The sequence below is a fragment of the Stenella coeruleoalba genome (genome assembly GCF_951394435.1).
Source record: "Stenella coeruleoalba genome assembly, chromosome: 11".
In the NCBI taxonomy this organism is placed as follows: domain Eukaryota; kingdom Metazoa; phylum Chordata; class Mammalia; order Artiodactyla; family Delphinidae; genus Stenella; species Stenella coeruleoalba.
Genome location: NC_137157.1, coordinates 30670341 through 30689321, shown reverse-complemented (window position 1 = coordinate 30689321; position 18981 = coordinate 30670341). Strand labels below are relative to the sequence as shown.

The 18981-nt window shown below is 38.1% G+C and overlaps 1 protein-coding gene across 9 annotated transcripts in view; it reads right to left on the bottom strand.

The window, feature by feature from the left end:
- POC1B (POC1 centriolar protein B) overlaps window positions 1–18981 on the bottom strand; it is a 142954-nt gene that overhangs the window by 35012 nt on the left and 88961 nt on the right. For 7 of the 9 annotated variants that reach the window (XM_079937199.1, XM_079937201.1, XM_079937196.1 and 4 more), the window contains one exon: window positions 4829–4909. The exons of 1 other annotated variant lie outside the window; for it this stretch is intronic. In XM_079937199.1, the coding sequence (XP_079793325.1) occupies window positions 4829–4909 (81 nt within the window). Of the gene's footprint in view, window positions 1–4828; window positions 4910–14192; window positions 14386–18981 lie in introns of those variants that run through there. One more of the 9 variants, XM_079937197.1, reaches the window with a different exon arrangement.

The following is an 18981-nucleotide window of genomic DNA, read 5'->3' as shown; positions in this document are numbered from 1 at the left end:
CTTTTTTTCTCTCAGCAACCCCTCTGGCCAAATGATGCTGAGCCAGGAGATAAGCTGGGCCACCCTGAGATTACTCAGGGCTGCGCTTTACTATCCCTGGGGAAAGGAGACGGAATCCCACAGCGGACATCCAGTCCATTGGCTCCACCTTCAAAATACATCCAGAATCAGATCGCTTAACACCACCTCCTCTGTTACGGCCCTGGATCAAGCCACTTCTGCCTTCTGTCTGATGATTTCATTAGCTTCCGAACTGGTCTCTTTGCTCCCCTCCACCATCACCCCCAGCTGATTCTCAACACAGTAGTCAGAGTGACCCTGTTAAAACACTCATGAGATTATGCCCCTTTCTCTGCAGGAAACCCTCCAGTGGCGGCTCCTCACTCCCAATCTGGCCTTCCAGCACAGCTCCCATGGCCTGGAGTACCTTCCCAGATAGTCATCTAACTTGTTCACGTCATTCCTTCAGTTCCTTCCACAAATGTCACCTTTCACATGACTCTTGTCCTGGCCATACTATCTAAATGCACCCTTCTTCCTACCTAACTTCGGTGCTATTTACACCTTTGCATTGTTTCCGTCTACTATACTATATGGTCTACTTTTTTTAAATCTGTGAATTGCTTGTCTCCTCCTCTAGAATATACAATGTAGGCTTCTCTGGGGCAGGTGTATTTTGTTACTCAAGAAGTACTGATTGAGAGCTAAAAATATGTGTGAGTAGGTATGCTCCCAGCATCCTCCCACATCTGCTATCCACTGAGTTAGGCAACGCAGAGACTCCAGATTAGACGGCTGCACTTTTATTACCATGGTACGTATTGTATTTTCAATTACTTCTAAGGCATCTACTTATACCTTGCTTTCCCCACCTGGAATGTCTCTATCAAAATCCTACCCATCTTTGGTCAGGTCAAGAACTGGTCAAATGTTTTCTGCTAGAGAAGTCTTCTAGTTTCCTCTAGCCCATTCATGACCTTTTCTGAATCCTTCTGTTAACAACCTTTCCTTTGACAATCATATACCCTTAGCATCTAGTATCTTGAAACTGCCACTTACTTCTTACACTGTTATTTCTCTCTGGCTTGGCTGTAAGTTTCTTGAGGTGAGGCGGCCAGCTTGACATCCTGTCTTCAGTATATCATATGATACCTCCATGCAGTGTGGCTTTAAATATTTGACTGATGGAGCAAGAAAAGACTGTAGACCTTGATTTTCTTCTATGATATAACTTCAGATTCTCAGTTTATTGTAAATAATTAATTTAACCTGAAAACTGTCCCTAATTCTAAAGAAAGGCATAAATACTACATTCATACTCTACACAGTTGCCAGAGGAAAGACAAGGACACTCTGAGTTCTCTGAGTCCAGTGCTTTGAGTCAATCAGAGTAATACTAGCAAGATCATCAATTTCATTATGTTCATTTGTTGGACAAATAGTAATAAAATACATCAAAACCTAGGAATATAGTTTACCTAAAAATAACAATTTTAATAATCCTAGAGTATTTTAAATAAGCTCTGTTTAGTCAGTATTTAAAAAAACACCACTTTATATAAGGACACAGAAGAGAAATTACTGTCTTATTTGCCTTTGGGGAGAGAGGAGCTGAGGATGTAGTCACACCACATGTGCTATGCTAAATGCCTTGTACAATTTTGATGACAAAACCTTCGTCTATTTCTAATAGAATAAATGAAAACATTAAAAGACTCAATGGGAATCTTGAACTAAATAATCTTTAGAAGATCAGCAAATAGCAAGAGACAACATAATTGGAATAAGATTCAGAAATTTGAGATCAACATTTTTAAACTATGTCTATGTGACAGCCAGTATATCCCTTTACAGAAACTTTTTTTTTTTTTTTTTTACAACAAAGCTTTAAAAATGCAGATTGGGAACAGCTTATTTTGATCCCGAAATATTGTATCAAATTTCCTGCCTGGCATTAGAGACACAAGTGCAAGCCACAAAGATACCAACTGTTACACTGTATGCCATAATTTCTTCTCTGTTGTAAGAAGGCATCAGAGCATAGATATCAATACACTTAGATCTAGAAATCATCCTGAATGTAATATTAAATCAAGTCAAAACAGGAACAGAAGCCAACTATTTCTTATACCATAAAAAACCTGCTTTTATCCTAAGAAATTTCACAAACTAAGTTTTAAAGAGTAACCTTTTTACATCTTATCTTGATGAAAATGAATTTCTAAAGAAACTTTCTTCCAGTCTGCAAAAACCAAACAAATCCCCAAAATAAACAGCAACCACAATAACAAAAACCAAAACCATCTATAAATACTGCTTTTTTTTCTTTTTTGCTTCCAATACTTCTCTGTGTCTTTTCATTATAATTACATGTAAATTTCACACCACAATAGTGCTTCATGCCAGAATAGAAACAAATCTCCTTTACATTTATGTTTGATTTGTTGTGCAGAAGCAAAAGAAAAGCAGCCGATACAGAGGAGATGACAGATTAAGAATTACCACTAGATTAATGGAAAGGCAAACAATTACAGTGATTGCACTTTAGTTTTCTAACCACTTATCTATCAATGAGCTAAAAGAAAGACACATACATTGAAAATTTAAAGGAAAGCTCTTTAAAGATACTCTTTATAAAAATCTAAATGCTTCATGAATATCTGTCTTCAGAAAATGTGTCAGTAAAATAAATAAAATCAGGAGTCCTTATGTCTTGCCAGGAGGCAAGCAGCTATCTTCCAGATTGTAAAAAAATCTAAGGGGGACATCATTAGCCTAATTCCAAACCAACTTATAGCAAACAAGTTTTTGTTTTGTTTGTTTTATTTTTATGTAGCATCAAGCACACAACTCAAAGTAACAGTGCAGTCTTCCTTTTAATGCTTATGTGTGGGGCTGAACCATGGGAAATCACTGATATGTATTAGATCGTTTTTGCCTACAAAATGGCAATATCATATAATTCAGCCTAATAGTATCCCTTATGTGGGTAATAACTGTACTCTTCAGTCTTATTATTCTGCTTTGTAACACAACTGCAAAAGTGTCACACGTTTATTATTAAAAATTGTCTTCCCTGTAGAGAACAGACTTGTGGTTGCCAAGGGGGACGAGGGGAATGGACTGAGAGTTTGGGGTTAGCAGATGCAAACTATTACATATAGAATGGATATACAACAAGGTCCTACTATATAGCACAGGGAACTATATTCAATATCCTGAGATAAACCATAGTGGAAAAGAATATGAAAAAGAATTATATATATGTATAACTGAATTACTTTGCTGTACAGCAGACATTAACACAACATTGTAAATCAACTATACTTCAATTAAAAAAACAAAAAAAGAATTGTCTTTTTGAAATCCCGCGTACCCTGTATTCCCGAGTTAGGGTTCTATAACATGGACACTTGACTTTGGCACTTCTGCATTACCATCCAGGGACAGACACCCTGCTATCGCTTGCTAGGTGGCACTTATGCCCACCTCCATAGCACACTACTGAGAATACATGGATTCCTCAGGTCATGAGGTTTTGCAAATTTCAAAGGGTAATGGCAGGGAGAGTGAGTCTCAAAGCTCTGATCAAAGATTTTTGATGATCTCTGATATCTTCTAGGCCAGAAACACCCAATTTTAGTCTACCAACTACCTCACAAGAAGGCAGCACATCTCAAAAACCACCTACCTTTTGCTCCTCTCACCAGTGAGGCAAAAACCCAACTCACCAGAATTTGTAAATTTCAACAGTGAGACTTTTGAGTAATTCATTGAACATAAGTATTGAGCACCTACTATAAGCTAAGCACTGTGGCAAGAATTCGATGTCTAGTTAATTTTTTTTTTTTTTGCGGTACGGAGGCCTCTCACTGTTGTGGCCTCTCCCGTTGCGGACCACTTGCTCCACGGCATGTGGGATCTTCCCGGACTAGGGCTCGAACCCGTGTCCCTTGTTTTGGCAGGCGAATTCTTAACCACTGCACCACCAGGGAAGTCCTCCCATTCGTTCTTATAACTAGTTTTGCCCTGACTAGCAGAATTGATGGCAGAAATAATCTGCTTTGCAAAGATTAAGCAGACTCAAATTGAAATGCTAAAACTCTCAATTTTTGAAGTCTTTGGATACACTTAGTAAATAAATTATATGTATGAAATTTTTAAAAACAAAATTGCAAGTGTTAGAAATACTTCTTAATTTCTGGATTATCCTTCAAGAGAGACGAACAAAGGGAAATGATTGCTTTTCTTACACCTTCTAAGGAGACTAGACGTAAGTTTAGCACCTCTGAAAGGCAATTACCAAAGAAGGAAATCTGTTCTGTGACAGCAAGTGAAATGTCACATGGGTGGCACCTTAACGGGAGATGAGACGGTATGGATTCTACTGAGCTCAAGGTCCTCCAATTGAAGCTTTTCTAGAAATTGGTACTGCTCCCCCTTGTGGTTATTTAGACACATTGTAAATATGACTTTTGTACAAGGTTTTTTCTATGCTAAGGTGTTAGGCTATTTAGCCCATTTTTTATGTTCTCTCCCACACACTTTTTTTTTTTTTTTGTGGTACACGGGCCTCTCTCACTGTTGTGGCCTCTCCCATTGTGGAGCAACAGGCTCCGGACGCACAGGCTCAGCGGCCATGGCTCACGGGCCCAGCCGCTCCGTGGCATGTGGGATCTTCCCGGACTGGGGCACGAACCCGTATCCCCTGCCTTGGCAAGCAGACTCTCAACCACTGTGCCACCAGGGAAGCCCTCCAACAAACTTTTTAAGGAAAATGGATTGTGCCAAACAATTAAATACCATTTAAATGCCAAAGAAAACTTACTGTGGTAGAATCAAAAGAAAGGATGTCCACAACAGGTGGAGTAGAGGTCTGCAAATCGACTACATCAAGCTTTGGATTAATCTGTATATATACATTAAAAAAAGCTAATATTAGATTTTTATACCATAGGAAAGTGGATGCCATTTCTAATAATCTAGAGGGTATTTCCTAATATATTCTAAAATGAAAATATCCATATATTAGCATGGATACAAAAATTTTAAATAAAATATTAGCCTATCAAATCTAACAATATATAAGAAAAGATCATTGTGAGCAAGTTGAATTTATCCCAGGAATAAAAAGTTGCTTTTACATTAGAAAATCAATGGGATTCACCTATTAAGGGATTTTAAAAATAAAATGAAATGACCCACCTCAAAAGATGCAGAAAAAAATCCTAGCCAGTTCAGTAAGACAAGAAAAGGAAATAAAAGCATTATGATGTAAGAATTAGAACAGAAGAAATAAAAATTGTCATTCATATATAATTATCTATAAAGAAATCCCAAAAGAATCTACTGCTGAATCATTAAAACTAAGAGAGTTTACTAGATCCAAAATTGATATACAAAGTCAATTACCTGTCTGTACTTCAGCACACAGAAAATGTAAATTTTTAAAAATCATAATTTATAATGCCATAGAAATTTTTAAATACATCAGGAAAAAAACCCCAAAAATGCATATGACCTTTAAAGAAAAAAACCTCATATAAAGACATTAAAGAAGTCTTTAAAAAATAGGAAGCAATCCGATAAAGAGTTCAGAAGCAAAGCCCTGTATATATGGAAAACAAATACAAAGGAAAAATGGTGCCACAAATCAATAGAGGAAGGATGACTTGTACCTAAGAAAACGGGCTCACTAAATAGATCCCTGCCTAATACTACATACAAAGATGGACAGCAGATAAATTATAAACCTAAATGGTATGTTAAAACTACAAAGTTAGTAGAAGTAAATGTGTAAGAATATCTTTCTGACCCAGGGTAGAGAAGAATATCTTAAAAGCTGCAAAAGTAAAACCATAAGGCAAAAACTAAGTAAATTAAAAAAAAATTGATCCATCTGTTTGCCCCAAAACTAAGGATTTCTGTTTAACAATGGTTACCACAAAGTTAACAATCAGATAATGGAATAGGAGGAGATATTATATCTGAAACTGAAAAAGGACAAATACCTAAAATATATAAGAAAAACCTACAAATCAATGTGAAAAGAAGAGCAATCCTAAGGAAAAAATTATAGAAAACCTAACAGTTATCTAGAATATGAAGAGATTTTCAGAAACATTAGTAGTAATTAGAAAAGGGACGATTAAAGCAAAATACTGCTTAACACCTACAAGACTGCAAAAGCTAGAAAGCTCAATGATGGTGACATTGTTTAGAGCAACACTGTAATGGCAAAAACAGGAACAAACCACAGTCTTGCAGAAACTAACACAACATTGTAAATCAACTATATGTCAGTAAACAGTAAATTAATTAGAAAAACAAATCACAATCAGAAATCCCCACCTGTTTATCAACAGTAGAATAAATGTATAATCATGGGAATTACTACTGTAGTAAATTCACTGAAATCCTATACAGCTGTGAAAATGAATGAAATACAACTATGTGCAACAACATATGAATGTATGAATTCAGAATCCATGCACATGAATCTCAGGATTTTAATGCTAAATAAAGGAGGCTATAGTAAAATATATGCAGTATGATTCCATTTATATAAAGTTTAAAACTATCCAAAATGAAAAAAAATCTCATTACTGATTCAATCATAAATAGTAAAATTTGAAAGAAAAGCAAGGGAATAATTAGAGTGGTGACTACTTCTGAGGGAGATTATTTCAGAATTCAGAAAAACAAAAAGGGAAAGAAACCACATGATCACCATTTATTTACTAAACATTATGAATACAAAGAAGTAAACAAAGGGCAAGAGAGATAGCAGAACTTGGTATCAAATAAATCCAACAGCAAAAAGCATACTGATGAACCTCAAAGGAGAAACTTGACTGAGCACTTAGTGAGAAAGGCTTCCCGTGGAGGAAACAGAGCTTGTGATGGCTCCTTTAGAAAAGGTTTATAAAACAAAAGCAAAAAGAGAGAGACAGAGATGAGGTTACAAGCCTCCCTGAGCATAGAGGCAGAATGCTGACACGATACTGCTGCACAGGGCAGCGACAAGAGAGGGTGGCAAGGGTCAAATTGTGAGGGGTGAAGGAATTTGGGAAGGCACAGAAAAACTGGAGGCTAAAATGTGCTTTAGAAAGATCAATCTGACAGGAACATGTAGAGTATCAAGCATAAAGTAGGGGTTAACAGTGAGGACAACACTGCAACAGTCAGGGACTGTGGTAAGAGGAGTGGAATTATTTTAACAGCACTTATCAAGTTTGATGGGTACAGCTGTAGTTTTGGAAATATTAATAAGCATTTACATCTATCCAGCCACTTGTGTCAGAAGTAGAGGTGTATACTCCCAATAATCCCCACACTGCAGTAAAGAAGGAATTAGAACCATGTAGGACTATCTGCTTGGCCCACCAACACCTATGTTTCTTTCTGGCCATTCCACAGAGCAGAACGCACAACTTCTTCCTATCAGCTCCAGAATCCAGAGTTGAGGCAAAGATAAGAACTTGAGGCTGACTCGCTTTCCTTTTAATCTTGGGTGAGCTGTCCAGAAAGAGTGCTTGCAGACACATCATTCTCATTTATCTACTGCCACCTAGTGTAGATATGAAATTGTTTACCAATGAAAAATACAATCTGGTTTTGCCATCTGAAACTGGAATTGCTCAAAAAACCACATGGAAATCACATGGAAATGGTCAGCATTTCTCATAGAGAAATCCTTGAGCTTCTACAAGCTGGGAAACTTTTGATGTAACAATATTTTACTGTATTGTACCACAGTTGCTGCCATATACGTTAAATGGAGCAGGAAATTCTTACTAAGTAAAAGTTTACAGTCTTCTCTGCAAAGAAAATATGCTGAGGCAGTGACACTTACAGTTGAGTTCTTTGCAAGCTAACCTCCATGAATATTAACAGTACTATCTCTCCATTTTTATTAAAGGAAAGAACGCTTCAATAACTACAGTTGCCTTGAAATGGGGTTGGCTGCCTTATGAGAGGCTGAGTTCTCCATCACCAAACAAGGGATTCATGCATGAGGGAGGGTTAGTATACACGACCTCACCAATACCATCCCACTCTGAGGTTCTGGTGTATCCATCATACTGAGGAGTCCACGAGCACAAACCCTGCTCTGACAAATTCTGAAGGGCAAGAAATATGCCCATCTTGTTCACTGTTGCACACTCTAAAGCTAGTATGATGTCCAATATCTGTTAACAGGATGAGATTAACTTTTTATTCTACTGAAGCACTGCATCAAAATAGTTAAAGGTACAGAATGGAACCGGAGTGACTGGGTTGGAATTCTCATGTTGTTACTTACTAGCTTTAAGATTTAATTCACAGACTAGGAACCAAGATGGCAGAGTAGAAGGACGTGCTCTCACTCCCTCTTGCGAGAACACCAGAATCACAACTAGCTGCTGGACAGTCATCAACAGGAAGACACTGGAACTCACCAAAAAACATACCCCACATCCAAAGACAAAGGAGAAGCCACAATGAGACGGTAGGAGGGGCGCAATCACAGTAACATCAAATCCCATAACTGCTGGGTGGGTGACTCACAGACTGGCGAACACTTATACCACAGAAGTCCACCCGCTGGAGTGAAGGTTCTGGGCCCCATGTCAGGCTTCCCAACCTGGGGGTCCGGCAACGGGAGGAGGAATTCCTAGAGAATCAGGCTTTGAAGGCTAGTGGGATTTGACTGCAGGACTTCAACAGGACTGCGGGAAACAGAGATTCCACTCTTGGGGGACACACACAAAGCAGTGTGCACATCAGGACCCAGGGGAAGGAGCAGTGACCCCAGGGGAGACTGAACCAGACCTACCTGCTAGTGTTGGAGGGTCTCCTGAAGAGGTGGGGGGTGGCTGTGTCTCACCATGGGGACAAGGACACTGGCAACAGAAGTTCTGGGAAGTACTGCTTAGCGTGAGCCCTCCCAGAATCTGTCATTAGCACCACCAAAGAGGCCAGGTAGGCCTTAGTGTTGTGTTGCCTCAGGCCAAACAACCAACAGGGAGGGAACCCAGCCCCACCCATCAGCAGTCAAGCATATTAAAGTTTTACTGAGCTCTGCCCACCATAGCAACAGTCAGCTCTACCCACCACCACTCCCTCCCATCAGGAAACTTACACAAGCCTCTTAGATAGCCTCATCCACCAGAGGGCAGACAGCAGAAGCAAGAAGAACTACTGTCCTACAGCCTGTGGAACGATAACCACATTCACAGAAAGACAGACAAGATGAAAAGGCAGAGGGCTATGTACCAGATGAAGGAACAACATAACCCCCCAGAAAAACAACGAAATGAAGCAGAGATAGGCAACCATCCAGAAAAAGAATTCAGAATAATGATAGTGAAGATGATCCAGGACGTCGGAAAAAGAATGGAGGCAAAGATCGAGAAGATGCAAGAAATGTTTAACAAAGACCTAGAAGAATTAAAGAACAAACAGAGATGAACATACAATAACTGAAATGAAAATTACACTACAATTAATCAATAGCAGAATAACTGAGGCAGAAGAACAGATGAGTGACCTGGAAGACAGAATGGTGGAATTCACTGATGTGGAACAGAATAAAGAAAAAAGAATGAAAAGAAATGAAGACAGCCTAAGAGACCTCTGGGACAACATTAAACTCAACAACATTCGCATTATAGGGGTCCCAGAAGGAGAAGAGAGAGAGAAAGGACCCGAAAAAATATTTGAAGAGATTACAGTCAAAAACTTCCTTAACATGGATAAGGAAATAGCCACCCAAGTCCAGGAAGCACAGAGAGTCCCATACAGGATAAACTCAAAGAGAAACATGCTGAGACACATAGTAATCAAACTGGCAAAAATTAAAGACAAAGAAAAATGACTGAAAGCAGCAAGGGAAAAATGACAAATACCATAGAAGGGAACTTCCATAAGGTTAACAGCTGATTTCTCAGCAGAAACTACAAGCCACTGGGGAGTGCCATGATATACTTAAAGTGATGAAAGGGAAGAACCTACAACCAAGGTTACTCTACCCAACAAGGACCTCATTCATATTAGATGCAGAAATCAAAAGCTATACAGAGAAGTAAAAGCTAAGAGAATTCATCACCACCAAACCAGCTCCACAACAAATGCTAAAGGAACTTCTCTAAGTGGGAAACACAAGAGAACAAAATGACCTACAAAAGCAAACCAAAAACAATTAAGAAAATGGTCATAGGAACATACATATCGATAATTACCTTAAACGTGAATGGATTAAATGCTCCAACCAAAAGACACAGGCTTGCCGAATGGATAGAAAAACAAGACCCATCTATGTGCTGTCTACAAGAGACCCACATAAGACCTAGGGACATATACAGACTGAAAGTGAGGGGATGGAAAAAGATATTCCATGCAAATGGAAGTCAAAAGAAAGCTGGAGTAGCAATACTCATATCAGATAAAATAGACTTTAAAATAAAGAATGTTATAAGAGACAAGGAAGGACACTACATAATGATCAAGGGATCAATCCAAGAAGAAGATATAACAATTATAAATATATATGCACTCAACATAGGAGCACCTCAATACATAAGGCAACTGCTAACAGCTTAAAAGAGGAAATCAACGGTAACACAATAATTGTGGGGGACTTTAACACCTCACTTACATCAATGGACAGATCATCCAAAATGAAAATAAATAAGGAAACACAAGCTTTAAATGACACAATAGACCAGATAGATTTAATTGATATTTATAGGACATTCCATCCAAAAACAGCAGATTACACTTTCTTCTCAAGTGCACACGGAACATTCTCCAGGATAGATCACTTTTTGGGTCACAAATCAAGCCTCAGTAGATTTAAGAAAACTGAAATCATATCAAGCATCTTTTCTGACCACAATGCTATGAGATTAGAAATCAATTATAGGGAAAAAAACGTAAAACACACACACACGGAGGCTAAACAATACGTTACTAAATAACCAAGAGATCACTGAAGAAATCAAAGAGGAAATCAAAAAATACCTAGAGACAAATGACAATGAAAACATGATGACCCAAAACCTATGGGATGCAGCAAAGCAGTTCTAAGAGGGAAGTAGCTTTAAAGCTATACAAGCCTACCTCAAGAAACAAGAATAATCTCAAATAAACAATCTAATGTCACACCTAAAGGAACTAGAGAAAGAACAAACAAAACCCAAAGTTAGCAGAAGGAAAGAAATCATAAAGATCAGAGCAGAAATAAATGAAATAGAAACAAAGAAAACAATAGCAAAGATCAATAAAACTAAAAGCTGGTTCTTTGAGAAGATAAACAAAATTGATAAACCATTAGCCAGACTCATCAAGAAAAAGAGGGAGAGGACTCACATCAATAAAATTAGAAATGAAAAAGAAGTTACAACAGACACCACAGAAATACAAAGCATCCTAAGAGACTAAGAGACTACTACAAGCAACTCTATGCCAATAAAAGGGACAACCTGGAAGAAATGGACAAATTCCTAGAAAGGTATAACTTTCCAAGACTGAACCAGGAAGAAATAGAAAATATGAACAGAACAATCACAAGTAATGAAATTGAAACTGTGATTAAAAATCTTCAAAGAAACAAAAGTCCAGGACCAGATGGCTTCACAGGTGAATTCTATCAAACATTTAGAGAAGAACTAACACCTATCCTTCTCAAACTCTTCCAACAAATTGCAGAGGAAGGAGCATTCCCTAATTCATTCTATGAGGCCACCATCACCCTGATACCAAAACCAGACAAAGATACCACAAAAAAAGAAAATTACAGACCAATATCATTGATGCATATAGATGCAAAAATCCTCAACAAAATACTAGCAAACAGAATCCAACAACACATTAAAAGGATCATACACCACGATCAAGTGGGATTTATCCCAGGGATGCAAGGATTCTTCAATATATGCAAATCAATCAACGTGATACACCATATTAACAAATTGAAGAATAAAAAGCATATGATCATCTCAATAGATGCAGAAAAAGCTTTTGACAAAATTCAACACCCATTTATGATAAAAAGTCCTCAAAAAGTGGGCATAGAGGGAACCTACCTCAAAACAGTAAAGGCCATGTATGACAAACCCACAGCAAACATCATTCTCAATGGTGAAAAACTGAAAGCATTTCCTCTAAGATCAGGAACATGACAAGGATGTCCACTCTCACCACTATTATTCAACATAGTTTTGGAAGTTCTAGACATGGCAATCAGAGGAGAAAAAGAAATAAAAGGAATACAAATTGGAAAAGAAGAAGTCAAACTGTCACTGTTTGCAGATGACATGATACTATACATAGAGAATCCTGAAGATCCCACCAGAAAACTACTAGAGCTAATCAATGACTTTGGTAAAGTTGCAGGATACAAAATTAATGCACAGAAATCTCTTGCATTCCTATACACTAATGATGACAAATCTGAAAGAGAAATTAAGGAAACACTCCCATTTACCACTGCAACAAAAAGAATAAAATACCTAGGAATAAACCTACCTAGGGAGACAAAAGACCTGTATGCAGAAAACTATAAGACACTGATGAAAGAAATTAAAGATGATACCAACAGATGGAGAGATATACCATGTTCTTGGATTGAAAGGATCAACATTGTGAAAATCACTCTACTACCCAAAGCAATCTACAGATTCAATGCAATCCCTATCAAATTACCAATGGCATGTTTTAGGGAACTAGAACAAAAAATCTTAAAATTTGTATGGAGACACAAAAGACCCTGAAAAGCGAAAGCAGTCTTGAGGGAAAAAAAACGGAGCTGCAGGAATCAGACTCCCTGACTTCAGACTATGCTACAAAGCTACAGTAATCAAGACAATATGGTACTGGCACAAAAACAGAAACATAGATCAATGGAACAAGATAGAAAGCTCAGAGATAAACCCACGTACCTATGGTCAATGAATCTACGACAAAGGAGGCAAGGATATACAATGGAGAAAAGACAGTCTCTTCAATAAATGGTGCTGGGAAAACTGGACAGCTACATGTAAAAGACTGAAATTGGAACACTTCCTAACACCATACACAAAAATAAACTCAAAATGGATTAGAGACCTAAATGTAAGACCGGACACTATAAAACTCTTAGAGGAAAATATAGGAAGAACACTCTTTAACATAAATCACAGCAAGATCTTTTGTGATCCACCTCCTTGAGTAATGGAAATAAAAACAAAAATAAACAAATGGGACCTAATGAAACTTCAAAGTTTTTGCACAGCAAAGGAAACCATAAATGAAATGAAAAGACAACCCTCAGAATGGGAGAAAATATTTGCAAACGAAGCAACAGACAAAGGATTAATCTCCAAAATATACAAACAGCTCATGCAGCTCAATATTAAAACAACAAACAACCCAATCCAAAAATGGGCAGAAGACCTAAATAGTCATTTCTCCAAAGACATACAGATGGCCAAGAAACACATGAAAAGCTGCTCAACATCACTAATTATTAGAGAAATACAAATCAAAACTACAATGAGGTATCTATCACCTCATACCAGTTAGAATGGGCATCATCAGAAAATCTACAAACAACAAATGCTGGAGAGGGTGTGGAGAAAAATGGAACCCTCTTGCACTGTTGGTGGCAATGTAAATTGATACAGCCACTATGGAGAACAGTATGGAGGTTCCTTAAAAAACTAAAAATAGAATTACCATATGATCCAGCAATCCCACTACTGGGCATATACCCAGAGAAAACCATCATTCAAAAAGACACATGCACCCCAATGTTCATTGCAGCACTATTTACAGTAGCCAGGTCATGGAAGCAACCTAAATGCCCATCAACAGACGAATGGATAAAGAAGATGTGGCACATATATACAATGGAATATTACTCAGCCATAAAAAGGAAAGAAATTGGGTGATTTGTTGAGACATAGATGTATCTAGAGACTGTTATACAGAGTGAAGTAAGTCAGAAAGAGAAAAACAAATATCGTATATTAACGCATGTATGTGTAACCTAGAAAAATGGTACAGATGAACTGGTTTTCAGGGCAGAAGTTGAGACACAGATGTAGAGAACAAACATGGAAACCAAGGAGCGAAAGCCACGGGGTGGTGGTGGTGGTGGTGTGATGAATTGGGAGATTGGGATTGACATGTATACACTGATGTGTATAAAACTGATGACTAATAAGAACCTGCTGGGCTTCACTGGTGGCGCAGTGGTTGAGAGTCCGCCTGCCGATGCAGGATACACGGGTTCGTGCCCTGGTCCGGGAAGATCCCACATGCCACGGAGCAGCTGGGCCCGTGAGCCATGGCCGCTGAGCCTGTGCGTCTGGAGCCTGTGCTCCACAACGGGAGAGGCCGCAACAGTGAGAGGCCCGTGTACTGCAAAAAAAAAAAAAAAGAAAAAAAAGAAAAAGAATCTGCTGTATTAAAAAATTAATTAATTAAATAAAATTGAAAAATTTAAAAAAAGATTTAATTCACATGTGCCTCAATTTCTCATGGGATAAAAATGGTGCTTGCTTTATAGAGTTTTAAGGAAGATTTAATGACAATTTGTGTAAGGCTATTAGAAAAATGTTGCATGTGTTAGATATTAGTATTATTACTGCTATTATTATTATGTAATCTCTGAAGAACAGTTTTTGAGGTCCAAAACAGTGTAGACATATAGCACAGCTAGAACTAAATTACAAAAGTGATAGAGGAGTGGTCTTCTTTTTAATCATAAATCATAATGTTTCAACCTTAATAGAAGGTTGAGATAAAACCCAATCTCAGACTCCAAGACTTAAAATTGATCACTTGTAGTTTTGAACTATGAATCGTGGCCAGACTACCATAAAATATCATTATACAAATATTTGGTTAAGTTAAAGGAAGTTTTCCTTCCTGATCAATGTCGTACAGAATTTCCTATGCAATGTGTAGATTAAGGTAATCTCAAGTGGCCATTACAAAATTAGAAGCCATCAAAACAATTATTTTATTAACAAATTCTTTTTAACAAACTAACCATTATCCCTTCCTACAATATTCGGCAACTCTCCTAGAATAGTTATTTTGATGCCTTTCTGTCACCAAGATCTACCACCATCCCTTAGAACGGCTCTACGTCTTCCCATCAAAATATGCAAAAGGGTAGGGAACTGCTTGGGAGAAAAGTGTCAGGCACACACATTAAGTTAGTTCCTCCTTCAAGAAGGAAAGTTTGGTTTTGTCTGGGCGGCTGGACTAGGCAGTCCAGCTCGTGACAGTCTGAAGAAGACAAAGTCAGCACAAATTCGTGATGTGCCGTTGAGCAATGCAGGCAGGGTTAAGATACCTTGTTTTAAAAGTGGGCTTCTTTCCCACCAAAAAAAGCAAGAAGTTGTTCTTATGTTTTAATTAAGACAGAGTGCCCAGGCCAGGAGCGTTACAAAGGCTCCCCAGTTAGATGAGCAGAAAGGACAGAGGAGGGGTCTGACACAGCAAGGGAAAGGATTTCATGCTTCCTGCCTTCTTTCATGTGGCCTTCTTCTCTCATTTATTCTAAAAGCAATCTGGCTATCACCCTCTCTATCTGTGTAGGAATTAGTAATTTATATCTGTAGTCAGCTGGTACCCAAGGTCTAAGACTCCACAGGATTCCCCACCTTCAAACAAGTGATAACTTTAAGGCTGACAAATGGATGGCTTTTGCAAAAGGCCAAATAATTTCACCCAGAAGACTGAGATTATATGCGATTCAAATGAGCCTCACAGAAAACACAATAAAATACAAATCATAGGAAAGATATGTTACTTCAAACTTAGAAATGAAGCATTCGTGGTTACTGTAAAAAGAGAAAGCTGGGGAAATTAGATTATTTAGATGCCATTTATTTCACATCTTCTAATAATACATTTTTATTCCTTTAGTCAGGAATTCTGACCTCAAAAAAAAAAAAAAAAAGTTTAGCGCTTCCCTGGTGGCGCAGTGGTTGGGAGTCCGCCTGCCGACGCAGGGGACACAGGTTCGTGCCCGGGTCTGGGAAGATCCCACATGGCGCGGAGCGGCTGGGCCTGTGAGCCGTGGCCGCTGAGCCTGCGCGTCTGGAGCCTGTGCTCCGCAATGGGAGAGGCCACAACAGTGAGAGGCTGGCGTATCGAAAAAAAAAAAAAAGGTTTACTAGTTTCCAAATATTTCCAAAGTAACATATGTAAGCTGACCTTGCCTAAAGCTTTGAAAAAAAAAAATCTAATCCATCAAATTTAGTATTTCAAAGTAAAATTTGCTAATCTTAAATGAGCACAGTACAACTTCTGATTCATACTATTCTAAATGATATTTTAAAATTTATAGTCTTTTGGCTCTATGAGGGATTCACAGACATTACTTTAAAAAATAATTTGATATTTAATAATTATTTATTCATAATATTAAAGATGTTCTCTGTCCAGAAAACTTTACACCCTTGCTTTATTATAAGAGATTTTAAGGGAAAAAAAAAATGAACAGTTGGTTGTTCATATGCAGAATCGTGTATCATAAAATCTCTGGCATTTCATATCACAAAATCTGAATTTTGACAAATATTAAGTCATACTGTATACTTAATTTAAGCAGATAATAAATGTAAAGTGCCCAGGTAGTAACTGATATTTAATAAACGTTCAATACTCTCTATTACGTACTGGCATCTAGTAAGAACCAAGCCTTTTGGTAAATATGAAAAATAAAAATAGTAAGTAGAGTTGTAGAGAATATCTATGTGCACAATCTGTATACTCTCCCGGGATATTTCTCTCATCACTGTCCTGTATACAAACCATATTTAGAGTGGTAAATCATGATTACTTGTTTACGCTTAGGGAGACAGAGCATTGGTTCCCCCAATCATCTTCTGTAACTAAGATAAGGGAAAGAAATGGATAATGACTCTTTATGAATTGGTCTCTGATCCCCTAGGATTAGAAACTGACATTCACTTTCTCAGAAGTGCCATTTTCTAAAATTTTTGTGGTAGATAAATGATAGATACTACAGTTGCTACTGTAAGTTTATTTCAGTCCCCATTCAGTGAGTATGTATGAGTGTGTGCAGATAATTTAAACTGTACACAGAGGCTGACTTTCTTAAGGCAACAAACGTAATTCAGTCACAGTGTTCAAGATTCTGTATACTGTAACTGAGGTGTAACTCCAAGATGAAAAGCCAGTTTTTAATAGATTTTTTAAGGGTATATGTGGAAAATATGGGTTGAGAGTGGCTCTGCATGCCCTGGGTCATCTTGACCTAGCCACAGAAAGCAACCCAGCTGGTTTTACTGCTTTCTGGCTCCACTGTCAGAGAAGAGCTACTTAGAGAACTTGTTGACACTTTAAAGGAAGTCTAGGGCTTCCCTGGTGGCGCAGTGGTTGAGTCTGCCTGCCGATGCAGGGGACACGGGTTCGTGCCCCAGTCCGGGAGGATCCCACATGCTGCGGAGCGGCTGGGCCCGTGAGCCGTGGCCGCTGGGCCTGTGCGTCCGGAGCCTGTGCTCTGCAACGGGAGAGGCCACAGCAGTGAGAGACCCACGTACCGCAAAAAAAAAAAAAAAAAAAAAAGAAAGTCTAGCACTCTTAAGTGAGCTGGGGCTGAGAGTAAATCACAGAGAAAATGGCTTGAATCCTCAGTGCTGAGGCAGTGTGATGTCATGGAAGTATAAATGAATTAGGAGTAAGGAGACCTGGGCTCAGCCTGCAGCTCTGTCACCTACCACACTGGAAAGGTAGGTGGCTAAGCGGATGAGAGGGCAGCAGCAATGTTGCTGATCAGGCCCAGCTAAGCTACAGAAATACTAGAATAAAAAACACCAAGAGTCAATAAAACCAGCTTAGGTAAAACAAGAAAAGAAAACTCAAGTTAAAATATATTTCACATATATTTGATGTGAACGCATGGGATCACAGGGGATCAACAAATGCATCCATAATTGCAGAAACTGAAACAAAAATGTGGTGAACCACAAATTACATTACATTCTTTCTTTCAAAGAAATGAAAGAGGGGGAAATGATAATACAATAAGTGGCATGAAGATGTAGTAAAGCACAATGGTAAACACTTTAGTTAGAAGGTCTGGAAAGATGGTCGGAAGTTGGAGAGGACAAAAATTATAGCAAAGAACTGAAAATAAACACTACCATTGAAAAACAAGGAAAGAAATCCCCAAAATGTGGCTAGATTAAACAAAATCTAAAAAACAGTCTAAAAGAATTAGAAGTTTTAAAAACTTAAATTTATGCATGTGTGCACATGCACACACCCATACACAAAACCTGAGACTAAAAGAAATACCTGAGGTAAGAGAAAAGGCTAAGACCAAGGAAACCAAAATTAAAGAACTGACATGGGGTAAGGAAGCCAGAGACCACAGAAGGGGGTCTGGAACTACAGCATGAATAACAAGCAGGAGGTGGCTGTGAACTGCCACTCAGGAATAATATCTTAAGAATTTTTAAGCATCTACTTGAAAAGCAAAGAAAGACTCTGCCAGTGATTGGGAAAAAAATTCAGATGAACAGATAATAGTAATTCCTGATATCTGCTCTTTCTGAGAGAAAAAACAACTTAAGAAGAATCATGCAATGGGAATTCCCTGGCAGTCCAGTGGTTAGGATTCAGCGCTTTCACTGCTGTGGACCCGGGTTCAATCCCTGGTTGGGGAACGAAGATCCCACAAGCCAGCAAAAAAAAAAAAAAAAAAAAGAATCATGCAAAATGGAAAGAAATAGACTAATACCAGCAAAGTACCCAGCAAAGACAGAACTTTTTTCTTTGAAGAGAGTAGAACATTTAAATCTATAGGACCTAAGGGAACTTGCCAACAAAAATTTACAGCTAAACAGATAATTATATACTTGAAAATATATGTTGGCAAACAGTAAAATGGTCTCAACTATTAGGTTTAATGCTTAAGTCTCTTCTTTTTACTGTTCATAAGACCTTTTATTTTATTTTTTATTGTAAAAGGGC